Raw genomic sequence first — 27,661 nt, 5'->3', positions numbered from 1 at the left:
GTGTCAACAGGAAAGAAAGATATGGATGATCAAGATTAAGCAGTGAATCTTTGTAAAACAACAACAACAACAACAACCTACTGCCTATAAACCAAATGAAAATAACACTTTGTTTAGATAATCCCCATTTTACACGTGTAAGACTTTAGTGTATTTGTGTTTATAGTTTTGATAACCAGTTTCTAAGCCAGCTCAAGCCGTGAAGCTTAAACAGATTGAATACCTCATAATTATAAAACATGTTTTGCCTGCAATATTGAAAGATTCCAGAGTAGTAGTTTAATCACAGTAGGCTGTGAATTGTTTTTGTTATAGCTATTGTAAGTTGTTGTTTCAATTGCATTGTCTTTTAGGGCACTGGATATATTCCTCTTGTGTCATGTTGCTATTAAGTCTTGTACTGATATTAAATGATGGAACATCAGTGGCAGCTACTTTAGCCGTGGATTTTCTATCAACAAACAGACCACAGCTACAACAGATTTTTCCTCTGTTCAGGTTTGTGATTTAACGTTATAAAACTAACCTCAAAGTAGTGGTGTCTGACATACATTTCTACAGATCATTAAACTTGAAAACTCCAGGGTTATCACCTTCAAGGGAGCTGCTATCAGGACATTCCCTAGTAGACAAATCGGGTTTTGCTTCACAGCAGTTATACCAGCAAGTGATTTTTGGGTCTATATTGTATTCATTGTAGTGTAACAAGTAAGGAGTGAAAATGATACCAGGGCAACCATACTGAACACCTTTTGTCTGCCAGAGACACCTATTTTGAGTTGTTTAGCAACATTTTCCAATATCTTTAAAATACCAGGATTTAGGAAGGCTGCTTACCTTTACTTATCTCAATAGGGCGTATACAAATCAAGATTACTGATGAAAAGGACCAACATACACTTACTTTGAAGCAAGCATCGTTTTATGGAACATACATCTGTTATAATACACCAACCTGCGTTGGAATACTAAGCAGCTAACTTATCCTATGCCCCACCCTGAAGTCCCCTTTTCTTATGCCCAAATTAGTGATATTAATCAATGTTTACTTCTAACTTGTGAAATGGTTGAATTTTTTTTATTTATATTATTGATTCTTGTACATAATATGAGTAGAAACAGTGAGATCTGATGTTATTGCTTATAATTAGTGAGTCCTGATATAATCACTTTAGTGTTCATTAGGAAACATATGTATTATAAGGAATAATGCACCTCTTACTGTAAATTATTACAGACATTAAAAGTCACCTTGGAGATCTGTCACATGTATAATATCACTCAGCCTGTGGCCTTGTTTCTGTATATGATCTAAGAACTCCTTAGTAACTTAAAATATACTTTATAATTTACATTAAGATGTACTCTATCCCATATTTAAAGTACCAGCAGCACCATACAGAGTAAACAGTAGAGAAATTTGAATATATAAGGATGTTTAAAGACTTGGAAAATCTGGGAATTTCCGGTGGCATGTTCAGTGGTGGACCACAGACAGGGCTGTTGCTATAGTCTTGAAAGGATATGATTGGAACATTCACCAGTATTTTAGCTCTATCATGATTGGGAGAGGGATATAAGCAAGAGGATGGAAGGCAAGAGCCTAAATTTGAGGAACTAGTGAGACAGATGTGTCAAAAATTACCCTTATGTAGCAGGCGAAGACATTGGAAATTTAGTAACAGGGATTGTTATATCAGGGAGGGATATGAATATAGAAGGAGCAAAAATGACAAGGTACATTGTCTCCATATTATGTTCTACGGAGCAAGAAAGCAAAATTGAAAAAACAATTAGGACTACAAGCAGGGGAGGGCTGGCAAATTTTAGCTTGGGGGGCAAGACTCGACTCGGCAGCTTATTGGGAACATTTTAAAGGAAAAAGACTGCAGGTGGCCCAGTGAACCAGCCCAAGGTAGCCCATTATGGGACTGGCCTGGGGGGCAGATGCCCCCCCTGCCCCTCAGCCCAGTCTGCCCCTGACTACAAGCCAGTTGAGATAAGAGATCATGAAGTGAGATTTGAGTGTCATGAGCATGTATATTAAAAAGCACATGTATAGATAAAGAGGAGGAGGGTTCCAACAACAGGGCCTTATGGTACACTAAGAGGAGGAGGTAGAGCTGGAATAGCAAACACTAAGGGGCAGATTTAATTAATCGCGATGTTCTTCAGAACATTGTGTTTGCAAGACTTCAGTCTTTACTCATTTCTGCTCGCACCTCATAGAAGTGCGAGCAAAAGTAAGTGTTGATTTTCACTACAAACATACTGCAGGAGAAACTTGCGTGATGTTCAGACAGGACATCACTTGCATTTCAATCTGTCCCTAAAGGTCCAGTCAGAGAGATAGGAGGTCTAAGATATATTATAAAATAAAAAGTAGAACTACACCATAGTGAAAGGCTGGACTCACTGTTGCAAATTAAAAAAACTATGATTTTGTATGCAGGGCAAATACTGCTGAACTGTGCTGAACAGCTCCTGCTGCACATACATTCTGGCCATATCTATTTCTACACAGCATTGTAGATTTGGGCTAGGCCACGCCCCCTCACAAAGCTAATGCAGGTTATACATTTTACATTTCCCTCCTGACAGCACACAAAGAGCCTCATTACGGTTGGACATAATTTTTTTTGCTCAGGATGCGCATTTCTGTACTGTGCATGTACACTAAAATTGCTTATGCATTCGTCCGTATACAAATTTTTCAATATAATTGTCTTGCATACCCTTACAGCTAGAGAGATGTACCTGCACTTACAGAGGTGGGAAAGCGAAGGTTATGTGGAGTACAATGTTTGCATGTACTTCCAACATAATTATATGTGGATGCATCCACACATATGTATTGTAGGACACATATCTGTTACGGGTACTGGAGGGCTGGTGCAATTGTATGCAATGATGTTGACTATAAGCAGCCCTATTTAGCCACTTCTGATTAGTACTTAAAATTTTAGCATCACGGCTATATTATATAAAGTCATGGCCGTCTATTCGCATTGCCTAATTGACATTCACATTTGATTTTTAAAGGAATAAAAAAACAGATGTGGAGGTGTTTGTATTTTGTGTAATGCCACTAACATTTACTAACATTATCAATTCCCAATTCAACAATATATACACACTTCCATGTCTGATGTACATCTGGCACAAATGTTACTGTTATCCAGCTGGATGCATCTTGAAATGTGTATGCCTCTACATATACATGTAAGTATACTTCTTTTGTGTGCATTGTTTTCTACACAAGCTTAGTGTGCAAAATGGTCAAACGCTAAATGAGCCAGGAGTAGATTTTGCACTCAGTTGACAACTAATAGTACATAGTAGCAGAATTTTTCATAACAGATAACAGACCAGATATAGAATATTCAATGTTCATGGTCCCTCATGTGTTCTGTAAAACAATTGTGAATGAGCACAAGAAGGTGCGGGGAACGATTCTGAGAGTGGTTAGGAAATACTGTGTCGGAAGCCTTCTTGTTTTTAATTCCACGTTTCATACATTTCTGTCAGCAAATTGCTTATGGCTTAAATGGTAACAGCATACTTGCCAACTCTTGGCACTAGCTTTCCGGGGGGGTCCGAGGGGCAGGAGGGCGTGTGGGGGCGGGCTAGGAGAATTGCGTCATTGGCCCCACCCCTATACTGTCATAGACTGTCAGGGCCACGACGACGCATATATTGCGTCACTAAGCCCCTCCCCCTCATTTTACCTTACCGAGCTGCCAAAATCCGGGTAGTTGTCCTGCTCTCCCGGGAGTCCTGGAGGACTCACAGAAATTTGGGAGTCTCCCGGACATTCCGGGAAAGTAGGCAACTATGGGTAACAGTCGTCATCCCTAACCATCTCCAAAGTGACTGGCTCTCTTGCTGAACATGGTTTCCTCTGGCTGTGAAAAGGTGTTTGCACTAGAACTTTGAATCATGCCTATGTAGACTGAATAATGTACAGGAGAATGTACATGCTCGTGCCTCTGCCCCCATATATATGGATGCTGTTTTCACTGACACACAGAGGAAGTTATGTTTGGCACGGCGATCAGTTACAGATACAGAACATCTGTAAATGAGAAACTCACAGAGGCAGATGTTAAAAGAGACAAATGGCCTAAACTTCAAATGAGAAAGTTAGTGAAGGGATATTGTACAATGTAGAATTAGGGGAAAGAAAGTTACCCAGCCTGCTTTGGGGGTTTAGGAGTGTGAGTGAATGAATCTGAGAGAGAGAGCCATGTTTCTGTGATGGATGAAGAAACATTTGATGATAAACAAGTCTTGGATAGAAGCAAGTCTGCTGTACACTGAGCAAGTATGCAACAAGACAAACCAAAAGGGAAGATGCAATTTGGGGTCCATACTTAGCAATTGTCACATGACACTGCCAGAAATGTGAATTAATATCAGAGGTGGAGCCACAGTTTCATGAGTAACCCCTAAAATACAGTATATCCCTAAGCAGTGCAATATATTGTAACTTAATTGCAAAGAAATATAGCTAAATATTTTACACAGCTGCTGCATGATAAAACATACCTGCCGAAGGACAAAGGAACAGAATTATCCTCAAATGATAATGTTATAATTGCATTGTGTATAATTAGTCAGGCTATTACATTTAACCGTAATCTAAACTTGCTATTGCCAAACTTGCTATGTGCCACATTTTGCATAAAATTACTCTATGCATACCCAAAACCGGACCATACAACAGTGAACGCAGCAACATTAAATTAATCTTTGAGCACAGAGAACCCTTACTGCAGTCCACGATTTCATGGGCGGACCGAGGAGGGGATTGGGCGTATTCACATAGTCAATGTACAGTAAGAGCGTGCCAAGTTCAAGCGCACACAATACATTTGATTCAAGCTCTGGGCATTTCAAATGTAGGCGTTTTTCACTTGTATCATTTCCACCAGCTACAGGTCAGGTGTAATTGTCCATTACTAGTGATGACGGTCGAGTCTGCATATGCCTGCAAATAAAAAAGCAACTGGAAAAATGCATTTTATGTACAGTAAACATTCATAACATCATAATGTATTTTATGGGAAAAAATAGAATTATTACTTTTTTAATGCTATGTCATTAATGACTATATTACTAACAGAGGACGTTAATAGTTTTTTTCTGTGTGTTCTTTTTGAGACTTTATGTTAAACATATGTATTGGACATATCCCGCAGTGTATTGTCTGTTAGAGCAGAGCAGACCTAGACCCATGTTCTTCAACAGACGTATCTTTACACCTGCTCCTTATTGAATATGGGCGTGAGAACTGTCAGGACTTTAAAGTAAAACACTCCCATTTTGAGATGTTTATTTATTATTTGCAATGCCTATTTGCACATTAAGGGCCTCATGTAGATGCAATATCTATCTAAAACGCAGATGGGAATTGCATCCCAAAAAAAGACATATCACACGGGTATATTGAGCTAGTTTCCCATCTCCTGACATGTGCATATGCATCTGAGTCCCAGTCTACATAAGTCCCATTTGCTCCAGCACGCCCTTACACACATACCAAAAAGGTAAGAAGAAGGTGTGCTGGAGAGGGGGCATTTGTGACTAAAGGTGCTGGGCAGAGAGGGGGCATGTGTGACTAAAGGTGCTGGGCAGAGAGGGGGCATGTGTAACTATAGGTGCTGGGCAGAGAGGGGGCATTTGACTAAAGGTGCTGGGCAGAGAGGGGGCATTTAACTAAAGGTGCTGGGCAGAGAGGGGACATGTGTGACTATAGGTGCTGGGCAGAGAGGGGGCATTTAACTAAAGGTGCTGGGCAGAGAGGGGACATGTGTAACTAAAGGTGCTGGGCAGAGAGGGGGCATTTAACTAAAGGTGCTGGGAAGAGAAGGGACATGTGTGACTAAAGGTGCTGGGCAGAGAGGGGACATGTGTGACTAAAGGTGCTGGGCAGAGAGGGGGCATGTGTGACTAAAGGTGCTGGGCAGAGAGGGGGCATTTAACTAAAGGTGCTGGGCAGAGAGGGGGCATGTGTGACTAAAGGTGCTGGGCAGAGAGGGGACATGTGTGACTAAAGGTGCTGGGCAGAGAGGGGACATGTGTAACTAAAGGTGCTGGGCAGAGAGGGGGCATTTAACTAAAGGTGCTGGGAAGAGAGGGGACATGTGTGACTAAAGGTGCTGGGCAGAGAGGGGACAAGTGTGACTAAAGGTGCTGGACAGAGAGGGGGCATGTGTGATTAAATCATGTGGGCAGAAAGATGCATGTGTGATTAAATCATGTGGGCAGAGGTGCATGTGTGAGCAAAGCATGTGTGCAGAGGAGGCATATGTGAGTAATGCATTTTTCGCACTTTTGCGTCTCAGCAATTTTTTTTACCATGCTTAACTATAAGGGGGGCCCCATGAAGTTGCTGTGGCCCTGAATTCCTCTGGCAGCACTGCTCACACCCCACCTCCTTCCCCATTCTGCCTCTTCAATCATAAGGTGCTGTAAGCAAAAGAAGCGACCCAGTTACATATGTCCACAAATGTAACTAGTACTTTGTGGGCATGCACAGAAGTTAAAAAGCATATTATGCGCTGATAACGCAGTTTGTGTCCAACTCTACATGAGCATCTAAGTTATCACAAAGATTTAAGGCTACCTTACTGTAGTTTACTGTGATCCATGCATATTTATTCTTTCTGTACATAGTAAATATGTAAACTTGAAATGGAAAACACATTGTGAATGTTGTCAGAACAAAACACATTCAGTTATCTCTGGTTAGTAAACACATGTTTGCAAACCCTGTATACAAAATGCTGTTTCAAATATAGCAAGGAAAATGGGATTCGTAAATTCTCAATAGAGAAGAAATGCAATCTCAAAACTGTGCCAATGTATGGAACGTTTTGCATTTACTTGTACATCAGTAAATTCTGCTCAATGTTCTGAATTGCTTTCTAATAATAAAAAAATGGTTGCTGCTTTCCTGATTTATTTAAAATAAATGACATTTTACCAAGTCTATCTGTAGATAGTCAATACTGCAAATATGTGCACTGTCAATAGTCCACTTCCACATATGTTTAGCAGTTGCCCACACACCTGTGGAGAATTTAATGTTCCACAGTTCAGCAGCTCATCAAGCATCCTGTCACACAGTTATGTCAATAGGTAGTTGAGCTAGTGGAGAGAGTTGTAGTTTGGGGATGGAGGAGTATATGATTTGACATTGACAGTGTAGTTTTGGAAAGAGATAAACTGGGACTGTCAAAGATATAGTGGTTTGTTTGGTTTCTTAATGTGGGGTGCAGTTTTTGTTGAAGCATCAAATATTAAAAAAAATTGCTTAGCTGAATTTGTGGATATTACAAAGTCTAAGTATGCAGCATACCATAGTAGCCAATCAACAGTTAGGTATATTGCAAGCTAGACGATGAAAGCAAATGTCTTATTGGTTGCTTTGGGTAATTATACATGTGTCCTTTGTAAATGACACTAATGTGTGTTGAAAATACAAAAAGGCATATCTAATTACTGCTTTTTTATATTTCTCCAAGGCCATTATGGTCATATTGCATAGACTCTCATTGGTATGAAATAAAAATATAACTGATAAAAAACAAAATTGAAATTTTCATCATAACAGTCAATGCCTCTGTGATGTCCATAGGTGTCTGATTGAAGCAGTATAGGCAGAACATTCCACAGGAACATAAAAAACACCAGTGTGTACATGCCTTAATTCAGGCAGTGATCTAGCCAGAAAAATAAATATGTATCATTTTCAAACATTTGTCTTGGTTGGCGGGGGAAGCACTTGAGTGGCTTGAAGAGGCAGAGGTCAACTTCCAAATTTTACTATGGCGCTAAGTAATATTTAGTTATAGCACCAATAAATAAATGAATGCAAAGTGTTGCTAATGATGTACTATGCTTTGTCTGTTCCACATAAAAGAGTGTTTTTGGCATTAGCTTGTGATACTAGGAACCAGAGCCTGTGCATCTTCCCAGGAGCAATTTATTAAGGTGCAGATGACCAAATTATGAACATCATATCTGCTAGGAAAATGAGCTAGGGTAGAGAGCATGGAAGAAAAAGGGCAGAGTTAATTCACAATGTCATTTTGTAGCAGCGAGAAACATATTAGGTAATTACTATTCAAATTACACAGTGACATTTTGCTAAACAAGAAATTGTGAATGTTTTCTTGCAAGTAAGGATACCATTTAAGCTTGCACTGCTAGCTACCTAAGAAATTCACTTTCAATTCTCTAAGCTCGTTGTCTCTTATTGTGCCATGAATGTAAATAAGTATACAATATGGTAATAGAAAATGGATGACAAAATTGGATGTATATAACTACTTGCCACTTAAGCCAAACAACTGCTTCACGTGTTAGACCTCACCAGACATGGTCAGTAATTGGATGAGTTATAATCTGTTGTTACTGCAAAATTCGTTCTGTTAAAATATCTGTATATATTTTATTTTAAATGTTCTACTTATTAATAATATGTAAGGGCTACATATGGACTTGGTCACCTGATTTTCCTTCAGATTCAGACTTGTGTCACATGGGTATTATGGCTGGGCCTGGCCTAGGGTGGCATAAGTGCAGGAACGGCAATAATTTTCATGATGGCCTTATCTGTGTGGAGTTTGTATGTTCTCCCAATGTTTGCGTGGGTTTCCTCTGGATTCTCCGGTTTACTCCCATACTAGTAGGTTAATTGGCTGCTATCAAAATTGACCCTAGTCTCTCTTTGTCTGTGTGTGTGTGTGTGTTAGGGAATTTAGAGTGTAAGCTCCAATGGGGCAGGGAATGATGTGAATGAGTTTTCTGTACAGCGCTGCGGAATCAGTGGCGCTATATAAATAAATGGTGATGATGATGATGATGATGCTTGTATTTTGTATGTATAGAATTTATTATTTTTACACATTATAAACATGTAAGCATAGGGGCTGAATTATTTCAAAGTATTATTTTATCCAGATTGGATACCAGGGGGTTTGGCCCGATATAGTTCTGGATGATAGGAGGGCAGCACCAAAAAATTTGGCCTGAGTGGCACAAAATGTAAATCTGGCCCTGTGTCCTGGTTTTCTGTTCCAAAACGACAAAATTCTGGAGTCCTGAGCTAATGAGCAAAACTGAGACAGCTGTCTCAATGCAGAGGGGGGAGCAAAATGTTGAAATTTAAATCTTTTTTAAAAAGCTAAGTTTCTTGATGCAAATGTTTAGGTTATTGGTTACTCCCTCGTTGATTTAATAATTAGACAATATAGTAACACATCATGACATAATCTTACTGCATTCTAGATGCCTACTTACCTGCACTAAATTCACAAAATATTTATTGAAAAAAAATGTAAATGGTCTTAAAACTTCACAAAAGGACAAAAGCATTTTTTCGTGTACTTTTAAACAATGACAAAAATATAGAGCAATCATATTGTTTTATAGTCTTTGTGACAGATAATTTAAGAAGGTGATATTCATTTGAAGTGCGATATGAATAACAAACTTACACTTAACAGGCTTATTTTAATAATGAAATGTAAGTAGAATACAGGGGACGTAAACCCAGTCAGCTATCAGCTTTCAAAATGCTGACTACACTACAATGCCAAATGGATATCTGATTGCTATTGGTTACAGCACATTGTTGCTCTATGGTACCAGGTTTCTAGAAAGCGTTGTATTATTTCTCCCTCTGCCACTGATTTTATTCCAATAAGTGATGTTTTTGGTGGTGGACATTGGACTGTTATGCTTCCACAGGAATATATGTGGGGCAGTAATAGCAATACTTTATTACATTACCTTCACTGTGGGCTAGTCTATCCAAGATGTAACAGACTTCAAAGGTTATGGGTCATTGAGGTGGGACTACAAGGCAGTAAACCATGCAGCGACAGTTAGGACACAGCTATAGTGTTTATTAACCTAAGTTCCATGGTAAAGGACTATGTCTGACCAGTGGTGTTTCTATAACGAAGCAACTTGAGCCAGCAAAATGTAGAGGAATAAAATACAAAATATTAATTTCCATCCTGCAAAATATTTGGCTTTAAAATTGTTGGTAGATTGTCAAAATCTTAAAGTCACAATAATGTATTTTAGAGTTCACAATGCTTGTATAGAAATGCTTATAGAAGTTTATTTAAGGGATAAAAATGCCACTCCAGTTGCCACCTCCGTCAGGAGAGTGACTATGAATACTAGTCTGGTCACATCACAATGAGGAAACAGGAAGCAGATACAAAGCTGAGCAACATTCTAGTTAGCTTGGCGTGGATGACTGCTCTTGTCTGCATATTGTAGGCAGAGTATTCATTCACACTGATCTGACTGGAGCACAGTGCAGGCCCACATCTGCTGCCCTCTCCCTCAGTGTTAAATAGTCAAACACACTCCCCGACTGTCACTGTGGTAATGAATAATAATGAGCACTGCAGCCAAATTCTGGGTCCTGTGGGGCAGTGATAAGTGTGTGTTTGTTTGAGGGAAAGTGATAGAGGAAGCCAGTGGGTTGGCTATTGGGCACTGCCACCTATTGGCCCAGAGTTACTGTGCAAATAACAAATATGGCACTGGTTAGAGGTTGGGTTTTAGCTAAGATATTTTACGTTAAAGTTAGCCCCAATGCTAATTCTACCCTAAACCTCCTTCATAAGCAAAATACACAGCTTTAAGCAAAACACCAAAGTGAAGCATAGCCCCCAATCCTGACCCTAATCCAAGTTGCCCAATATTTTAATTGCAAATTACAACCATAATCAAAATTGGTCAGAGAGGGAGCTGAGTTCCAGCCAGCGTACAACAAAAGCTGGCATCACAACCATGCATGCACAGGGACATACTGGTATATCATCTTTCATGTAATGCCTAGACTTTAGAATTTCTTTGTGTAGCAGAGGAAGTACAGTTTATTTATTGATAAAAATAAATAAATAGACAGTTGAAGAGTTCCCTAAGAAATGGTGCATCTCCCAGGCACTTATTGGTAATCTGTGCCATGATTTGTGATTACTTCTAGTTAGTCTAACCATGGCAGAGTGCAATAAAGCAAAACCGAGAAGCCTGGAATTCTGTTCTTTTGTGACTTCCTTACCTTGACATTCGAGGAACAGTTTGGAATGAACTCCCTCTAATGTCTGCTCCTAGAATTACACGAAACAATAGTTCTGTGACAATATGTATAGCCTTGGGCCTAAGGAGTTACAGTTCAGCTGAAATTAAACTAGATACTGCAAACACATAGACAATAAAATCAAAGTAGCTGCAGTAATCTTTATAGTTAACATAAAATATATTATATGTGAAAAATACAACCATGAAAACCGGCAAGAAAAGCTGATGGCATTTCTATCCCTTCAACACTTCTTTGCTCTTTCCACATGATATATATATATATATATATATATATATATATATATATATATATATATATATATATATATATATATATATATATGTATATATATATATATATATATATATATATATATATATAAATATGAATAATATTTTTCTAAGGTAAGCTGTTGCACAGAAAATTGATTCATTCTATCGCTTATATGCTAAATATATGCATGCATGGTGACTGAAATGAACAGAAAAATCACTGCCATAACACTAATTATGCTGCAGGAACGTAGATAAATGGAACATGTAAAATTAACATATACACATACAGAACTGGCACAAAATGTACAAAGCAAAGAATAATCTATTTTTTGGCAGCCAGTCTTTTTCTTGGATTTCTTTTTGCTTGCTAAATAACATAGCAAGTGATTGTAACAGAAATTGTGCACATCTCAAGCTCACATGTCCAGAGAGAATTTTTTTCCCCAAAAATGAAAATTTTACTATATTAAGGTTTACATCTTTAAAGTTTAGATTTTATTAATAACACATTTGCTTTTTCAATGCTATGAAATGGCCATTAATGATTAACATAGTCAAACAACTAGCACACTTTATTTACACAGGGCCCTAATTCATTTTTGGTGCAATAAACCTATCTGGTACTGTATTTTGGGATTCAAATATTTTAAGAGTGTGAAATAATAATAATAATAAATAATAATAATAATAATAATAATAATAATAATAATAGTAATAATAATATACATATATATATTTTAGTTATTTCAAACGGCTTAAAAGTGAGTGTTTATTCTGTTTCTTCATTTTCTGTAGTTACTGAGCGTGCAATAGAAGAGCTTGTGCTGTGTGCGCAGTTTTGCGCAGAAGGCAGAACAACACATACATCTTTCATTACCTTTAAATGTATACTGTAAGGCTGAAAAATAAATAACATACACACATGAAAAATGCAGGATCTTTAACTCCATAAGTGAAAAATATTACTGAGGCATCTATCCAAAATATTTGTTCTCTCCGTAAACATCCAGGTGAACCCAGAAGCATGCCGTCAAGTACATTTTTCCTTAATACCCCCTCCACCTCAAAGGTAGAACCATAACACTGAGTCATAATTGTGCTTTAGTCAGTTAGACAATAAAAAGCAAAAGCAGTGCAAAATGAGAAATACTTGGCTGCTCTTGGTTACAGACATGATTAGCCATGTTAATGCATCACACCCAAAGTTATACCCTCTCCAGTAGGGGGAGTACAAGAGAAACAGTTATATTTGACAAATTGACTATGTTTGTTTTGCAGTCTTGCTATGATTTCTTTATTTTATCATATAGATGGTTCTGCAATAGCTACTGGTGTTTACATGTATATATAAAGTGATTAATATTGATTAATTTCACCACTATGATATCAAGGCAATTCATTTTTGCTTGCCTTGTCAGCTTGGTCAACAACTTAGCGATTTACTGTAAAATATCTTTGAAGCCCATCTTCCCCCAAGCTTCACCAAAATACATTGGGCCTCATGTAGAGTTAATCTCAAATTTCATCTAAACTGCAGATGGAAATTGCATGCAAAAAAACCCCCACATCTTATGTTGAGCCAAATCCATCCAAGTTGATGGTCATCACTATCAGTTCGTAGCTTACACCAATTATGGAGCACCCATAATTTCCCCATAATCTGACAGGCGGATATATGCATCTGAGTCTTAGGCTACATATGTCACATTTGCTCCAACACCCCCTTACACACCCTCTCCTTCCCCTGTTCCCCCTCTTCGATCGTAAGGAGCTGCAAGTGGGTGTAAGCACAAATGTGAATCAGGACCTGATGCTGTGTTATGAGCAAAGCAAAAAAAAACAGGAGTAAATTTGCTCCTGGACAAACCATGTTACAATGCAAAGGGTGCATATTAATTTATTATTTTGCACACAAGGAAAAAACTGGCTGTGTTTTCATGTAACACACAAATATTTGATAGCTTTATTTTTACACTGAAATGTAAAGTTGATTTAGGACATGCCCTGTCCCAACTATAATTCTGTCCCCACATTTTAAATTTATCTCCCCCTCAATTGCAAAATGGTTTTGTCAAGGTTTTTTTTTTTTTTCTGCTTTGCTCCTAACTCAGCATCAGGCCCTCAGTCTACAACTCATTTGTGTCTAAATCTACATGAGCCACATTATGGGAATAGTATAGTGTATGTTCTTAAATGTTTATGCTGTTTACACTCAGTCTAAATATGTCAGCTAAATGATATCAGAGCTGTTTACCTGTATTTAATCATATTGGCTCCATTATGATTGCACAACCTACAGTTTGAGACCGCAAGTGAGTCTGATAATTTGCACTTGGGACCCTGTGATTGTTAGATATAATATATAATAGGTTCTATTGTAAATAATTTTATTTGGGACCATAATAATGGCACATTGAGACTTGGATCTTAGCTAAAATATGTAATAAATTCCTAGCCAGTGGCTACCAAACAATAGATATAAACTTATTAAAGGAGGGTTCCATTGATTCTTTCTCTGCTGACCTGTATGTACCGACATCTAGTAAACTAAGTGCTAATATTAAATATTATTTTGTACAAGTATATGATTTCCAATTAATTGTGTTTTAATAGAAATTGCATATTTAATGTGTACCTGAGAGTTAAGTAATTATCAAATAAATTATTAATTTAAAGTTGAACAGTTGAACCTGGAGTGCCGGACTGACTAAACCGCAGTCTGAGTCACTTATGACTTGTAAATCAATAGTTGTACAGAAGGATGGTCACTATGACATATATTTAATGTTAGGAAAGCATATCTAGACGTCTAGAAATAAACAGTGAGATCTTGTGTTTTACCAGATGAATCATAAGTGCATCTTGCGTGGTTATAATGTGATATCTGTTTCCTGTAAGCCGCAGTACCGACGCATTCATGTCAAAGAGGTTTCCATGTAATAATCTGTGGGTGGAAGCCGGAACAGGTGCTACACATTGTTATATATATATATACATATATATATATATATATATATACATATATATATATATATATATATATATATATATGTGCGATAAATGGCCGTACGGTTAATAGGATTTCAAATCTGCAGTTTGGAACAAAATTAATGCCAGAAAAAAGAATGAGAGGCATTTGTTTATAGAATCGATGCTGTTTAATAATAACAGTCTTCTTAGTGCTATTTTTAAAGGGCTTTAACTGTTTCTAAATAAAATTAAAGTACATGATTTAACCCACTCTGTAACAAGTACAATTGCTTGAGACTCAGGATATTAGAAGAAGCCAGTTAGTAATCAGCCCGGAGGATTTCTCACTGATGTAAATAGTTGGAAGTATCTTCGTCGCTTGATAAAATGAGCATCAGTAACATCCATCACTGCTGTTTATTGGAGGCGTAGTGTCAGAACTTCGCCCATAGCAGTTTATTGTTACCCATAGGACAGTGATGTACCCACGTTTTATTTTTGCACGTGTATAGCTCATATAAGGGTACACTTACATGTCAATCATGCGATCAAAATAATTTGTATATTTGTGTTTAGTTCTTGTAATCTTCGTGGTTTGTGTGTTGCTGCACCAACTGTCACATTATAAAAATACAAAGCAATCGATCGCTTTCGCAAAAATTAAACAATCAACATTATTTGCAGCCATATAAAATATGACACTATTCACATATAGAAAATAAGCTGAGCTGCAATTTCACTTTGAAAACTCAATATCCGGGTTGCACCGTGATAACAGCAGAAAGGCTGTAAGGCTATTTTTTTTATGACGGCTAATCATGTCGTTGTATTTAATTACCATATTATGTTTTATTCTCTATTTTTACCAGAGTTTGCAAACGCTTGCTTGTCTGAAAGTTGGGCATACGGATCGCTGCTCATTGCGGTTCTAGCAAACCATTTAATTGTATGTGGGGGAAAAATACAGAACAATATAGAAATGTAGCTAAGAACGAAACAGTTCTAATTTTTACACGAAAAGTATGCCTTTTCTTATATTGCAACAATTATTAAGAAGTAATATAATTAAGATCGATTTGCAACATTTTGCCGATTGCAACATTGCTGAGAGTGGATAGGTTTGTTCTTATTGAAGTAAGATTCTTTTAAAACATTTGGAGGAACTGTTTTTCTTTCTACCAAAATTAACGATTTATATAGTATATGTATGTATTAAGATGCAGATTTCAGAGTGATGCAGGCAATTAAAATCCCGGAAATGTGTTATGTGTATTGTCCCTATAAATTCAATTAACACATAATTTATGTTAGAGTAAAGATTAACCATTTTAACTTAACCATAAATTAATAAATTAAACATATATATATATATATATATATATATATATATATATATATAGTAAAACACAAGTATAGATAATAATTTTGATATGTCGATATGCTTATTTGCACGCACACCTATATATATGTATATATATATATATATATATATATATATATATATATATATACATATATATGTATATATATATGCTTGTGTGTTTTTTCAAGATATGCTAGATATTTCGCAATCCTCTGTTCTTTGAATAAGGTATGTATTTTTAAAGCCCACCAAAAACCTATTAGTGATAGCATGAAGACAGCCCATCTGTATTTTATTCACTTAGACTTCTTCACTGCGTAAAATTTTCTAGTACTTGGTATCATGGGGATTTATTGTATGGTGAAGAAAAGGATAAAATGTATTGAAGTTTTCCACGCTTGGTTTGGATTTTAGATTGCTGCTACTTTGAGAGGCACTTATTTGTAATTCACCATAGCAGTAAAACCACATTTGGGATTATGCAGTGTTGAAGCAAATATAGAGATTTTCTTGAGAGATGGGATGGTAGTAACTGCATATTCTGTTAAATTGATGTTTTTATTGTAGCATTTTCAAAGGGGGTATATGTGATGATGTATGCAATTGATGAACATGTTTATGTGTATATACATATGTGCATGCGTATTTATACACATGGATAAAACATACATCTGTCACAGTATTGTATTGTAATGTGTCGTATTCCATGTTATTGGACACGCGATTATATCCACTTCGTGATGATAAAGCATTAAATTGGATTACTACTGAGCAATCACAGTGCTGAGTCCTGCTTGCTGCAAAGTGTACGCACAGTTGTCAACCCTCCTAGTACCGAATACCAACACAGAAAAATAACAGAATAGGAAAGAATTTATGAGCAGTAAGAATTGTGGCCGTATATTTCTAAATTTGAGAGTACAATTTAACCATTTCACTGCCTCACAACCAGCATGGCATTGCCCTGAAGCGCATTGCAGTCGCCATTAGCAATGAGAGAGTTAAGAGAGCACATGGGTAAGGTGGTGTAAGACGTAACTGGCCTGGATGTGTACTTGGCATATCTCCCCTGAGCCATTCCCCGCACGTCCCTCATTATTCCCCAGATGGATACACACAGAGTCTTGTGCTCTTTTCCACTCAACTTCTCCACTCTTCCAGGCGTTTGTCAATGAACGTGACGTCACACAGCGCGGCCCCTTTCCTTCTCCTATTGGGGCGCTGTCATCCAATCAAGATACAGTCTTCTCACGCCCTCTTTTCTCGGCCAATCGCAGTAGAGCGCTTCCCCAGTTCGCTTTAGTGAATGACAGTTATCGGGTGATTGACGAGGCACCCTCTCACAGGCTCCGCCCCCTCCCGGCACAGCTTAGCCCCCGAGCGCTGTCCACATGAAACGGGTCCTGAAAGCTGCTGCAGACACGGCACTGCTGAGCTGGAGGAGCAGCCATAGCCAAAGGGCACGTCTCAGCAGAGGCAGCAGCGTGACTGGAGCAAGAGGCCAACAATGCCACCCTACTGATAGAGCACATACCTTTACTTTCCTATGGAAGCCTAAGCGGCTACTAGGTGCAGTACTCCAAGGGAGACCCTGACCAGTCACCACTTGATCCATGTGTTCATGAGTCCAGCCTGCCTTTCACCACATCTGGGATGCTACAATACAGCTTACAAGACCGGCTGCTCTAGTTCTCCATCCACTGACAATCACCCAATATCAATCTCTTTGCCCTCGTGAAAACTTTACACTGAGCCAGGAACACCGGAAGGGGGCTCTTTTCTCCAGCCTGTCCCCGTCTCAGCCAGACCAGCTCACTGCATGTGTCTGTATCTCCCCATCTGCTGGAATCTGAGAATTCCTCTTGTCGCTTTTGGAGGATTATCAAGCAGGAAGCACCAGGAACCCCCGCGGTGAATTAATAACCACAAGTTTCTTACCTTATTTTTACTTTTTCTTTTTTTTTTCAACTCTGATGTTTATCAAACTTGGATATTTTTTTCCACTTATTGTGAAAGCTAAGGGGGCAGATATAAAATCGTAGGACAGAATGCGAGTCACTGATCTACTTTAGACAATAATAATAAAATAAATAAAATAAAATAAATATAGGCATTTGTTGGAAAATGTTTTTTATAACGCCATTTTTATGTATGGATGACAATAAACCTCTTAACTAGACTCCTGTGAAGTTTGCAGTGGATTATACTGCCTGGCTGCGGAAAACGAGGTGAAATACGTTTGTTTTCTACTAGAGGTTTTAAACGACATTCACAAATACATGCACTTTTTTTCAGAGTGAAAATGCTTATTGACAATACAATGTCTGTGTATTTGTAGCTGCCTGGTATGATGGACTGCTAGAAAGGTGCTTCCTCTACAAGTCGGCGCACATTGCTGTTTTCAATTGTCTATTTCTGTGCTGGGAACTGCTGCTCTATCAAAATAGTTTTGTTTTCTGTAGCACTGATGTAACATAGAAGTGGACCTGCGGAGAGAGAACAGTGAATCTACTTCACACCAAAGGAGTTTAAAACCTTGTCAGCCTTCATCTGGGATTTGACCTAGGGGTGGCTGTTTGCATTGGATCAAGCAGCTCTTATAATAATACTATTAAGGAGATTACTACAGATTTCTTGTGAAACAAGGCGCTGTGGATCGCTTCGATGGAAATACACTGTAAGCACGACCCGTTTGCAGCAATGCATAGTAAGTAGGCTGCTCGTTCACTTACCTGCCATGCTCACTGTCCATACAGTACACTCTCCTATTTCGTGGAAATAAATAGATGATTTTGCAGCACATTTCAAGAGATCTCTAATGGTCTTATATTCTCTATTTTTCTGCTCAGTGACACCACTTAAATTAATCGTCAACACAAAAGCAATAAGATCAGTTAACTTAAAGTAAAATGTTAAAACCATCTGCTGTCCCTATATTCATATCTTGAGATTGTAGGTGTTAATAACAGAATTAGTATAACTTATTATTATTATTATTATTATTATTATTATTATTATTATCATCTAAGATATACGGGTAATAAAAACATTATATATATTATTTTGTTTATTTTACATGAAAGTTCTTAACATCAAATGCCTATAATATCGCCAATTTACCGAGACAAATGTAGTAAATTGCAAGTAGTAATTCCTATTTCTACAAGTGCGGTTATGGCTGCAGATAAAAATGCGTGTGGATACCCTAAATTGCTGCCCACAATTACCGTTATAACTTTAGCTTATAGCTCTTGTGCATTTATGTCAGCTCTTTCCTGATTAGCTGTATCTATCTCTTCTTGTAGTTACCGCATATTTCATACCAAATGTAGTTGAAATAACGCAGAATTCAAACACTGTTTACGAAAGTGTTAAACAATGCATGTGCACTTTGTTTATATAGTGTAGCCTTATGTATTCCACCTGGTTAGGTATAGATATTAGCCACCGTTAGATACACAATGACCTATGTAGAACGTGTCAGTGTTTATGTGTTAAATAACATACATATTAAAATTGAAAATTGCTTATGTGTTTTGCCAAATCACAGTTGGGTGCCCAAATCACAAATAAGCTATCCAAACATATTTTCAACAAGTAGAAAATACAATTTTGAATAATAGTAAATAAACAACACCTAACGATCTGTTATCTATCTATCTATCTATCTATCTATCTATCTATCTATCTATCTATTCATCTATCATCCATACAATGAAGCTGTTGTGTTTGATATTTATTTTTATAACTGTTTCCCTATCTTGTCTAATACTGACCAAGGCTCCTCATTCCTTGCTTTGTTAAACAAATCAAAACATTACAAACGTATTCAGCACATAAACATGTCATTAAAACATATATTTAATTATTGCAATTATTGTGTCTTCACTTTCACTGGAGTCAAGTTTAAAAGGGTAATTTTTCTTTCTTATATATATATCTCATGTGGCGCAGTATTAAAAAAAACTAAAATCCAATTTCTGCTAAACTGTTACTTGTCAATTTGTTTTCTGTCATTAGAACTAGTAACAACAGTTTTGCATTTACCCCGGCGTCAGTACAACAGGCCAAGTCGTGTATCGATACATTTGTGTATACATATATTATTCCTTATCTAGACGGATTGTGTGCATGGTGTAGCCAAAGGAATCAACTGCAAAAGTTGTGTTCAGTGTCCGTGCTCTGAATGCCATACTAGAGAGTCACTCAAACAAAACATCCAACTGATGTGCTTTTTATTTACATGGGCTTGTTGTCTTCAAGCACACACTGCTCAAAGGCTGAGATGAGACTCTGTACTTGAAATAGATCGATAGCTTTTATTTCCTCTGGCTTGTTAACAGTTACAATTTAGATCATGGGAATTTATTTCTCTATTCTCTTGACAGGAAAAAAGAATTGAAAGACCAGGTTCAATGAATGTCATTACCATACTAAACTGAATTAAAGTAAGGATAGCAATTACCTGAGTTAAGTTAAAAAACTGAAATGAACGTTTTAGTTTTTTTTTAATTATATTATTCCAATATCTAATCTGCCATAAAATTGTATATTAATTGACCCTAACATAAAGCTACAAATATGAACAAAAATAGATGCTGCATTGAATATGGGGGAAGGTGGATTTGTGAAACAGAAAATGTAAGCAGATATAACTAAAATAATCAATTACACAAGAACAATGTTTTCCTGGTAGGAACAAAAGCTCAACTTGGCACAGAGACAAACATAACAAGGCAACTTGTGGAAATAACAGGAGGGAATAGTGTACGTTGTAACCTCTGTACCCTGGCTACAATGGCATATTTGTATATTGGCAGAGAGTGTGCAAATAATATAGTGTTTAAGTATACATGTCAATGTGTGGAGGGGTTTCATTAGCCTTATGTTATACACAGAGCGTGCACACTGCAGGCTGTGTATGGATTATTAGAAAGAGATACATCAACATTTACTGCCTCCTGCTCACTGGCACATGAAAAGACCCCTCCTTTGTACTCATGGGCTGCATTGGTACACACTGTGAACCAGTTTCAGGGTTTAAAACAGGGATTGCCAAAATGTAATAGAACATATATTTTTGACTTTTCATTATGAATGCACTCTGTCATTTTGTCTATTATTTAAAAACTAAGCTTGTGATTTATTTGCAAATATTTTTGTTTGTCATACAGTAAAATTGAGCTACATATTACATTTTTACAATTTGCAATGATTTTTTTTAAAATAATTATTGTGAATAGTGAAATTCCATTATGAGATTACATTACATGAAGCCTATTTTAAGTGCATTACAAATGTGAATATTTTTAACCTTTGTTATAGTACTTGCTGAACACTGATTTCTATATAAACTGTTAGACTACTTTGAAAACAGAAAGTTGCTAAGCTTTGTAAAGTAAATAAGCATATATTATTTGCTACAGAACAGTCTATATCCTTTCAAGCAGTGTGATTATGCGGACCCTGATTGTACCCAGTAACCCACAGGCCAGCTCTCGCATTAATGTGTCACTATGTGAAATAAATCTAACATATGCATATTTTGTTGTGTGATCTGTAGGCAAACAAATTCAGATAATAAAGATCCAGAAAGTAATTGCTTTGGAATTCTATACTAAGAGCATTTTACAGCTGCTGAGGTTCCCTTGGTAGAGATTTAAATGAACGAAGCACAGGCAGTAATTGAATTCCTTCACGTTGTCTAGTATCAGGGGACATGTGTCCAGTGTACCTGTCCACTAGATGAGCATATACAATTACCCTGTCAGCAATTATATATATATATATATATATATATATATATATATATATATATATATATATCTCAGGGATAGAGAACTATCAGCTATGTAGTATTGGCACTTTAACTGTATAACAATATACTTTTATATTGTGCATTAGGTGGTTATGTTAATCTGAATCACTTGGGATCTCCAGGCACTCAAACTAAGTTTGTGCATCAGGCTCTAAACAATGTAGGGAGTTAGCAAATATTTTTTAGACAGTTAAGAAGGGGTTAAACAATATGGATGTTGTAATATTAATAGGTACAATAATGGGTACTTTGGGTAAAGATTCTCACTTGTACAATATCATTATTGGGATATACAGAAATGCATCAAAATGTTATTATTATATAAGCAGCCATGTATTCAACAGCCAGTAAATCAACCCCAAATTTAACGACCCTCCTCCAGGAAGATGGAACCAATCACTGGTAGACAGAGGGTCTCACAGTGGATTCCTGCCCTCTAACACAGCCAGGCACATCCCAGCAGCTGTCACTGTTGTTTATATATTCGCTTAAGATTCCACTTCTAGTGTATTCATCAAAATCTCTCTACTGTATTCAGCCAAGCAATTGCCACAGTAAAGGGCCTTTTCATGGAAATATTGATTTTTACTTAATCACTTAATCACTTGATCACATAACCCCCGTGCATCTTTATTATTTGTCAATTTCAATAATACAGTTAGGATTGAGTGAATCCAGGACTGTGTCTACTCAGAGGCTCTTTTGCTGTATACAAAGTAGTATAAGAAAGTGGATTCTGTTCAGGTTCTGTACAGATTTAGCAAATAACATTACTAGCTATCATATTATGGTTAAATATGGTACTACAAAGTAATGACTGAATAGCTTCATGTTTTCAATATTCAATAGTCTTTTCCATATTTTATCCCATACATTTAAATAATAAATTAGTTTAAACTTAGTTTTCACTTATTGGCAGGGACTCTTACAGAATATGGATTTATAACAACTGCCTGTCAACATTAATGCAAACTAAAATTAGACTTTAAACAGAACAGGGTACTTTATAGGCAAATTGTGCTGTAAAGGATTATAAAAGCTACACTCTTCAGACAGTGCCTTTATTATAAGTGTTTTAGTGACTAAAGCTACAGTGCACCACTACTGCATTATTTTATCATACACACATTATTACAATGTAGTGTTGTCTTAAACATTATGAATCAGATATAACAATACCCAAAACCTACTTATGTGATTCTTACACAACACTACATAGATATTGTTAGTCTCCAGTGTTAGGTTATAAGGCAGGCCAATAAGGGAACACCCAATTCAGAAGGACCACTTGCAGAAGGATTTGGTTCCTTTTTAAGTGGATATACATTTATAGCAAATATAAGGTTTTATTTTTAACTGATTTTAATTAAGCAGAATATAGTTCATCTACATCTGGTTTTCTGTAAACAAACTAGTTTCTAACCCGGACCTTGTCTTTTTTTCAGAAACAGCTATTTATATGTCCCTATGCTGATTTGGTCCATGTTAAATAGAAACTCTCACTGGTTTGCATAAAATATGCTTCAATATTGAATCAACTCTAAATGCTATTAATCACACTTGATTAGTTTGTTTTAATGCGATTCACTGTGCAACATAGGTGAACCTTACATGATTAACGGCTACAGATAATATCTTTCCCCAGCTGGGTTACTGTTTTACACCAAACAAGCTGGTCTTTGACTCAGTGCTTGGTAATATTAAAGGCACATAGTTCTCTAACAGCAAGACCAGTCCATTGCTCACGTCTTGCTATGCTTGCTAAGAATTTTCACAGCATTTATAACTATATATCTGATTAAATTCTTTTAAGATACTAGCGGTGTCCCCAGTCTCTGCATAATCAATGTTTGCACATTATGTGACTGCATATTTTTTATAGTAAAAATATCAGTAATAACCCTGTAACTACGTGCATACATGCGTGTGCGTTCGTGTGTGTGCATGTATGTGTATGGATTCCAAAAAAGGGTTCAACTTTCACGGTAAAAACATTCACATTTACCACGATTACAAAGCAAGTTAAAAAGAGACTCCTAAAATGACAAAAAACATCATATTTCATCTGAAATGATTAAACAAAATGAGCAAAATATGGAATTCACAGCAGAGCTAGCAATTCCAGGCCCAAGGGTTCCATATGAGCCTTGGGAGTCCAGGCAGATGCTCTCTCTGCCCCGTCCTGCCTTGTATGTGACACTAGCTTTGGAAATACTGCAGTTCAGCAGATAACAAAACATAAGTGAGCACAGTTTGATGGACATTTTTATAGAAGCATTGTATATAAGTTCTGCATATTGTGATGTTCTAAGAATATCCTCAGTATGAACATTTTTGTCATCATGCTGCTTAGATAGTACAGTGCCTCTCCCATCATAAGTAGACATTCCTATAGCATTATACATATTGCTTACTCTTCTATAATTCACCACAATAATGCACTTGATGAATAACGTTTAATTGAATGGTAATAACTTTATTGTTCTATTTTAATAAACAATAGTATTTTACGTGTTGCAAGTATTTGTTCCTGCATGTGTTTTTTTACAGTTTTTTTCACTGACAACATTAAAAATCCGATTGTATATTGAAATTATAAGGTCAAAATATGTAAATGAGAGGTTTTATTCAAGTATCTCAAGGGATGGTATTACCATTTAGTACAGTAATTATCAAACCTATTTTCAAGTAGTAATAAAAAATAATGCATCCTCTATATTTAATTCTGATTTGTTTCTATTTAATTGTCATTCTGTTCAAAAACGTATACACATTTACAAGAAGGCCTGTTCACAGAGGACTGAGTAACATGATTTCATGGAGTAAGAGTTTTCATAAACAGAGAGTAATGTGGTTTAAACAGAATCAGCAGTTTCAAATGACCCTCTGCTACTATAGCAGAAAATGGTTGTTATTTTAGGGCCACAATAGCATTAGATTAGCAAGTTTAATTAATATTGTGCAAATCATTTAATCTATAGTTCTTTATTTTGCACTCATCTGCTTGTTCTTAAGAAGGGAAGTATTTTTTATTTGTGGAGTCTATGCCATTAAAGGCTGGTGTTGTGAAACCCTGGCCAAGGTTTTAAATTCAGGTAGAAACAATTCGTATTTATCAAATTGTGTAATCCAGTTGGAGTCAGTGAAAATATTCTTAAAGTATAACCTCATTTTCCCTGTGAGGAGTGCCCTCAGTGTATCATAGGCCCGTCAGGCACTGAAGGGATTAAATGATGGTTTCCTAAGGTCCGCACCTATTTGACACCAAAGTGTGAGGGGTACTGAAGCTAAGTGGAAATTAATGGTCTAAGCTGAATTGAAAACACTCTGGATAAAGACTTACAGCTCATTATTATTGACTTTTTAACAAAGGCTTGTGTCACTTGGTATCCCAAACGACATTTCACTGTTGTATAATTGGTCATTTGTAAAGATTGCACAATGGGGGTAATTCATTAATTCTGATGGTGGTGATCATGGCACTTTCATAAGGACACCCACGTTACAATCAGAGGATTAAAGGCACTACACATTTAATGAGCGTTTCCAATGTTTTTCTTATTTTGTGTCATCTCTTCTGCATAAGGAAGAAAAAATACTTATAAAATAATTGTCATTGATCATTTAAATCTGTTACTTTTTTTGCAGTGGCATTATCTATTTTTTGGATATTCTATGAAAAAAAATGTTTTTAATATACTTTGGGGGAAAAATATGTGAAAAAGTTGCATAAGGGATTGCAAAATACATTCTTAAAGATTCCTCCTTAAAAATGCAGTACAGCCTTTGGGCCTGATGTTGAGTTAGGAGCAAAGCAAGAAAGGAGTAAGTTTGTACCTGGACAAACTATGTTACAATTAAAGGGGTGCAAATTAATGACATTTTTATGCACACAAAAAAAAAGTAGCAAATTTGCACCTTTGCAAAACCATGTGGCAATGAATGGGGAGCTAAATTTAAAATCAGGGGACAGATTTATCGTTTGGATGGGGCATGTTCTAGATAAAAAATTTCAGTGTAAAAATATAGCTATCAAGTATTTGTGTGCTACATGAAAAAACAGCCAGTATTTTCCTTACGGGCAAAATAATAAACTAATTTGCACCCCTTGCATTGTAACATGGTTTGTCCATGAGCAAACTTACTCCTTTTTTTGCTTTGCTCCTAAAGCAGCATTATTCCTAAATACTTTATTTTTGCACTGAAATGTAAAGTTGATCTAGGACACGCCGTATCCAAACTATAAATCTCTCCACATATTTTAAATTTACCTCCCCCTCCAGTGCAACATGGTTTGCTTCTAACTCAGCATCAGACCCTATGTTTGCAGGCAGACAGTAGGTTAGGCCTAGGCATTGGATTCCTCATCCAGGGTATTCTTACATCTTGGTATGCCACAAAAACATGTTGGATGTGATACATTTTTGTGTTTTTAAAGAAGTTAAAACAAGGCAATGGGGATTCAGATAAATCAATTTTTTTAAAATAAATATACTTTTCATTTGATTGATTGCGGAAGATATTTTAGCAACTGTGATACAGCAATATGAAACCCCCGGCTTAGGTCTTTAGTTAGCCCTATGCATATAATAAAATACCCAAAAAATAAACATACACTGTATATAATCTAGAGACAAAAGTACATTATTTTAATTATATATGTTTTTAATTTTTTTCTTTCACATATGTCCAGCCCCATTAGAGTTTCATATCAGACACCTTAAGATTTGGTTAAAAAGTGGAGCAAATATAAAAAAAATTGCTTTTCATTGTTCTGTTTGTCGTGTACTTACTATGGGTCAGTTATGAAATGGTCATTTTGTAATGGTGAATTACTTAACAAATACATTTTGCAGACAGTGATGGGCAGACCCGGTCCTTCTGATGTCTTAAATGTTATATACAATAATACAATATGTAAAATACACAAAACATGCTCTACAGAGATAAACAAACAGGGTTGAAAATTGTGCAAATATGAAGGTATTTCTGATTTGAGCTGGTGCTGCACAATTCTTCAGCCACATATAATGATCAGTATGTAACATCACCTCGGCGGTGGAAGCAAGCAGAACGTATCCTGATGATAATTAGTCCTTACACCATTAGTCCTAAATAAAATGTGAATGAGGGTCAAATGAGCAGTATATCATAAGAAATAGGTAATGTTTCTTTGATTAATGGGAGAGGCCAAATGTAGGGTGTGCTTAATGGTGAGGTGTTCACTTGTGCAAGTTATGTGCTGTGCACAAAGAGAGGATGACTATGATCAATTTAGGCAGGAACCAGTATAAGAAAGAGTAGCTAGTGGGTCAGTGAACTTCACCACGTTTTGTGGGATGTTGGGTCAAACTGGAAAAGGGCGTTGTAGAAACATAGGGACTGTGATATATACATGTGGCACTTTTGTGTGTTTGAATATATTTTTGACATATATAAAGTGCACCTGTAAGTCCTTTTGTGGGAGAGACATGCTTTGTGGCCCCCAGCAAAGTAAGTAAAACCATCTTAAATATGCTTACTTTATCACTTGCTCTGTTTTTAAATAATCTTGTCCCACAAAACAAAATCTTTTGCATGTGCATGAGTAGGCACGTTTATACTCCTAGCTTGTACTCATGATGGAATGCCCCCAATCCATCCAGCTCTTCCCATTAGACCATGGGAAAATTTGCCAGCCCAGCAGAATATCTTGTCCTGCACATCATGCACTTTCCTATAAGATCAGGTACATTAGCTCAGAAATAGGTGTGATATGTCAAATCTTTGCACATTTACACTTGAAATTCTCTATCAGGACTTAGATAAATGTCCTTTCATTACAGTTGATCTCCCGCCTTCCTTTTCACATGATGCGGAAACACTATTGATCAGGGAAGAGCGAAAAGTCTCTGGTCTAGAAGCATTTAAGCTTAGATTCATTTTTTTTATTGCTAGGGTGTCCAAAAGGATTTTACAATTTATTTTTTAATGCTTGGCAGGTAGGATTTTTAAATATCCTTTTTATTAATTTGGACAGTGCTGACTAATAAAATAAGAATGCACTTTGCTTTTATGATGGACTTCATGTGTTAGGGAATCACCAGGTATGTAACAAAAATCTATCTAGTTTTAGCTCTTTC

At 36.6% G+C, this 27,661-nt stretch overlaps 1 protein-coding gene across 3 annotated transcripts in view; it reads left to right on the top strand.

Annotated features, from left to right (window-relative positions):
- The window catches only part of PAX5 (paired box 5), a 207,988-nt gene that overhangs the window by 10,505 nt on the left and 169,822 nt on the right, over positions 1-27,661 (top strand). Inside the window, exon 1 of one of the 3 annotated variants that reach the window (XM_075208192.1) lies at positions 17,133-18,428. The exons of the other annotated variants lie outside the window; for them this stretch is intronic. Within the exon in view, the coding sequence (XP_075064293.1) occupies positions 18,386-18,428 (43 nt within the window). The 5' untranslated portion in view covers positions 17,133-18,385. Of the gene's footprint in view, positions 1-17,132; positions 18,429-27,661 lie in introns of those variants that run through there. 3 annotated transcript variants of the gene reach the window in all.

This window comes from Mixophyes fleayi, chromosome 1 (genome assembly GCF_038048845.1).
Source record: "Mixophyes fleayi isolate aMixFle1 chromosome 1, aMixFle1.hap1, whole genome shotgun sequence".
Taxonomy (NCBI): domain Eukaryota; kingdom Metazoa; phylum Chordata; class Amphibia; order Anura; family Limnodynastidae; genus Mixophyes; species Mixophyes fleayi.
This window is presented reverse-complemented; position numbering and strand designations above follow the sequence as displayed.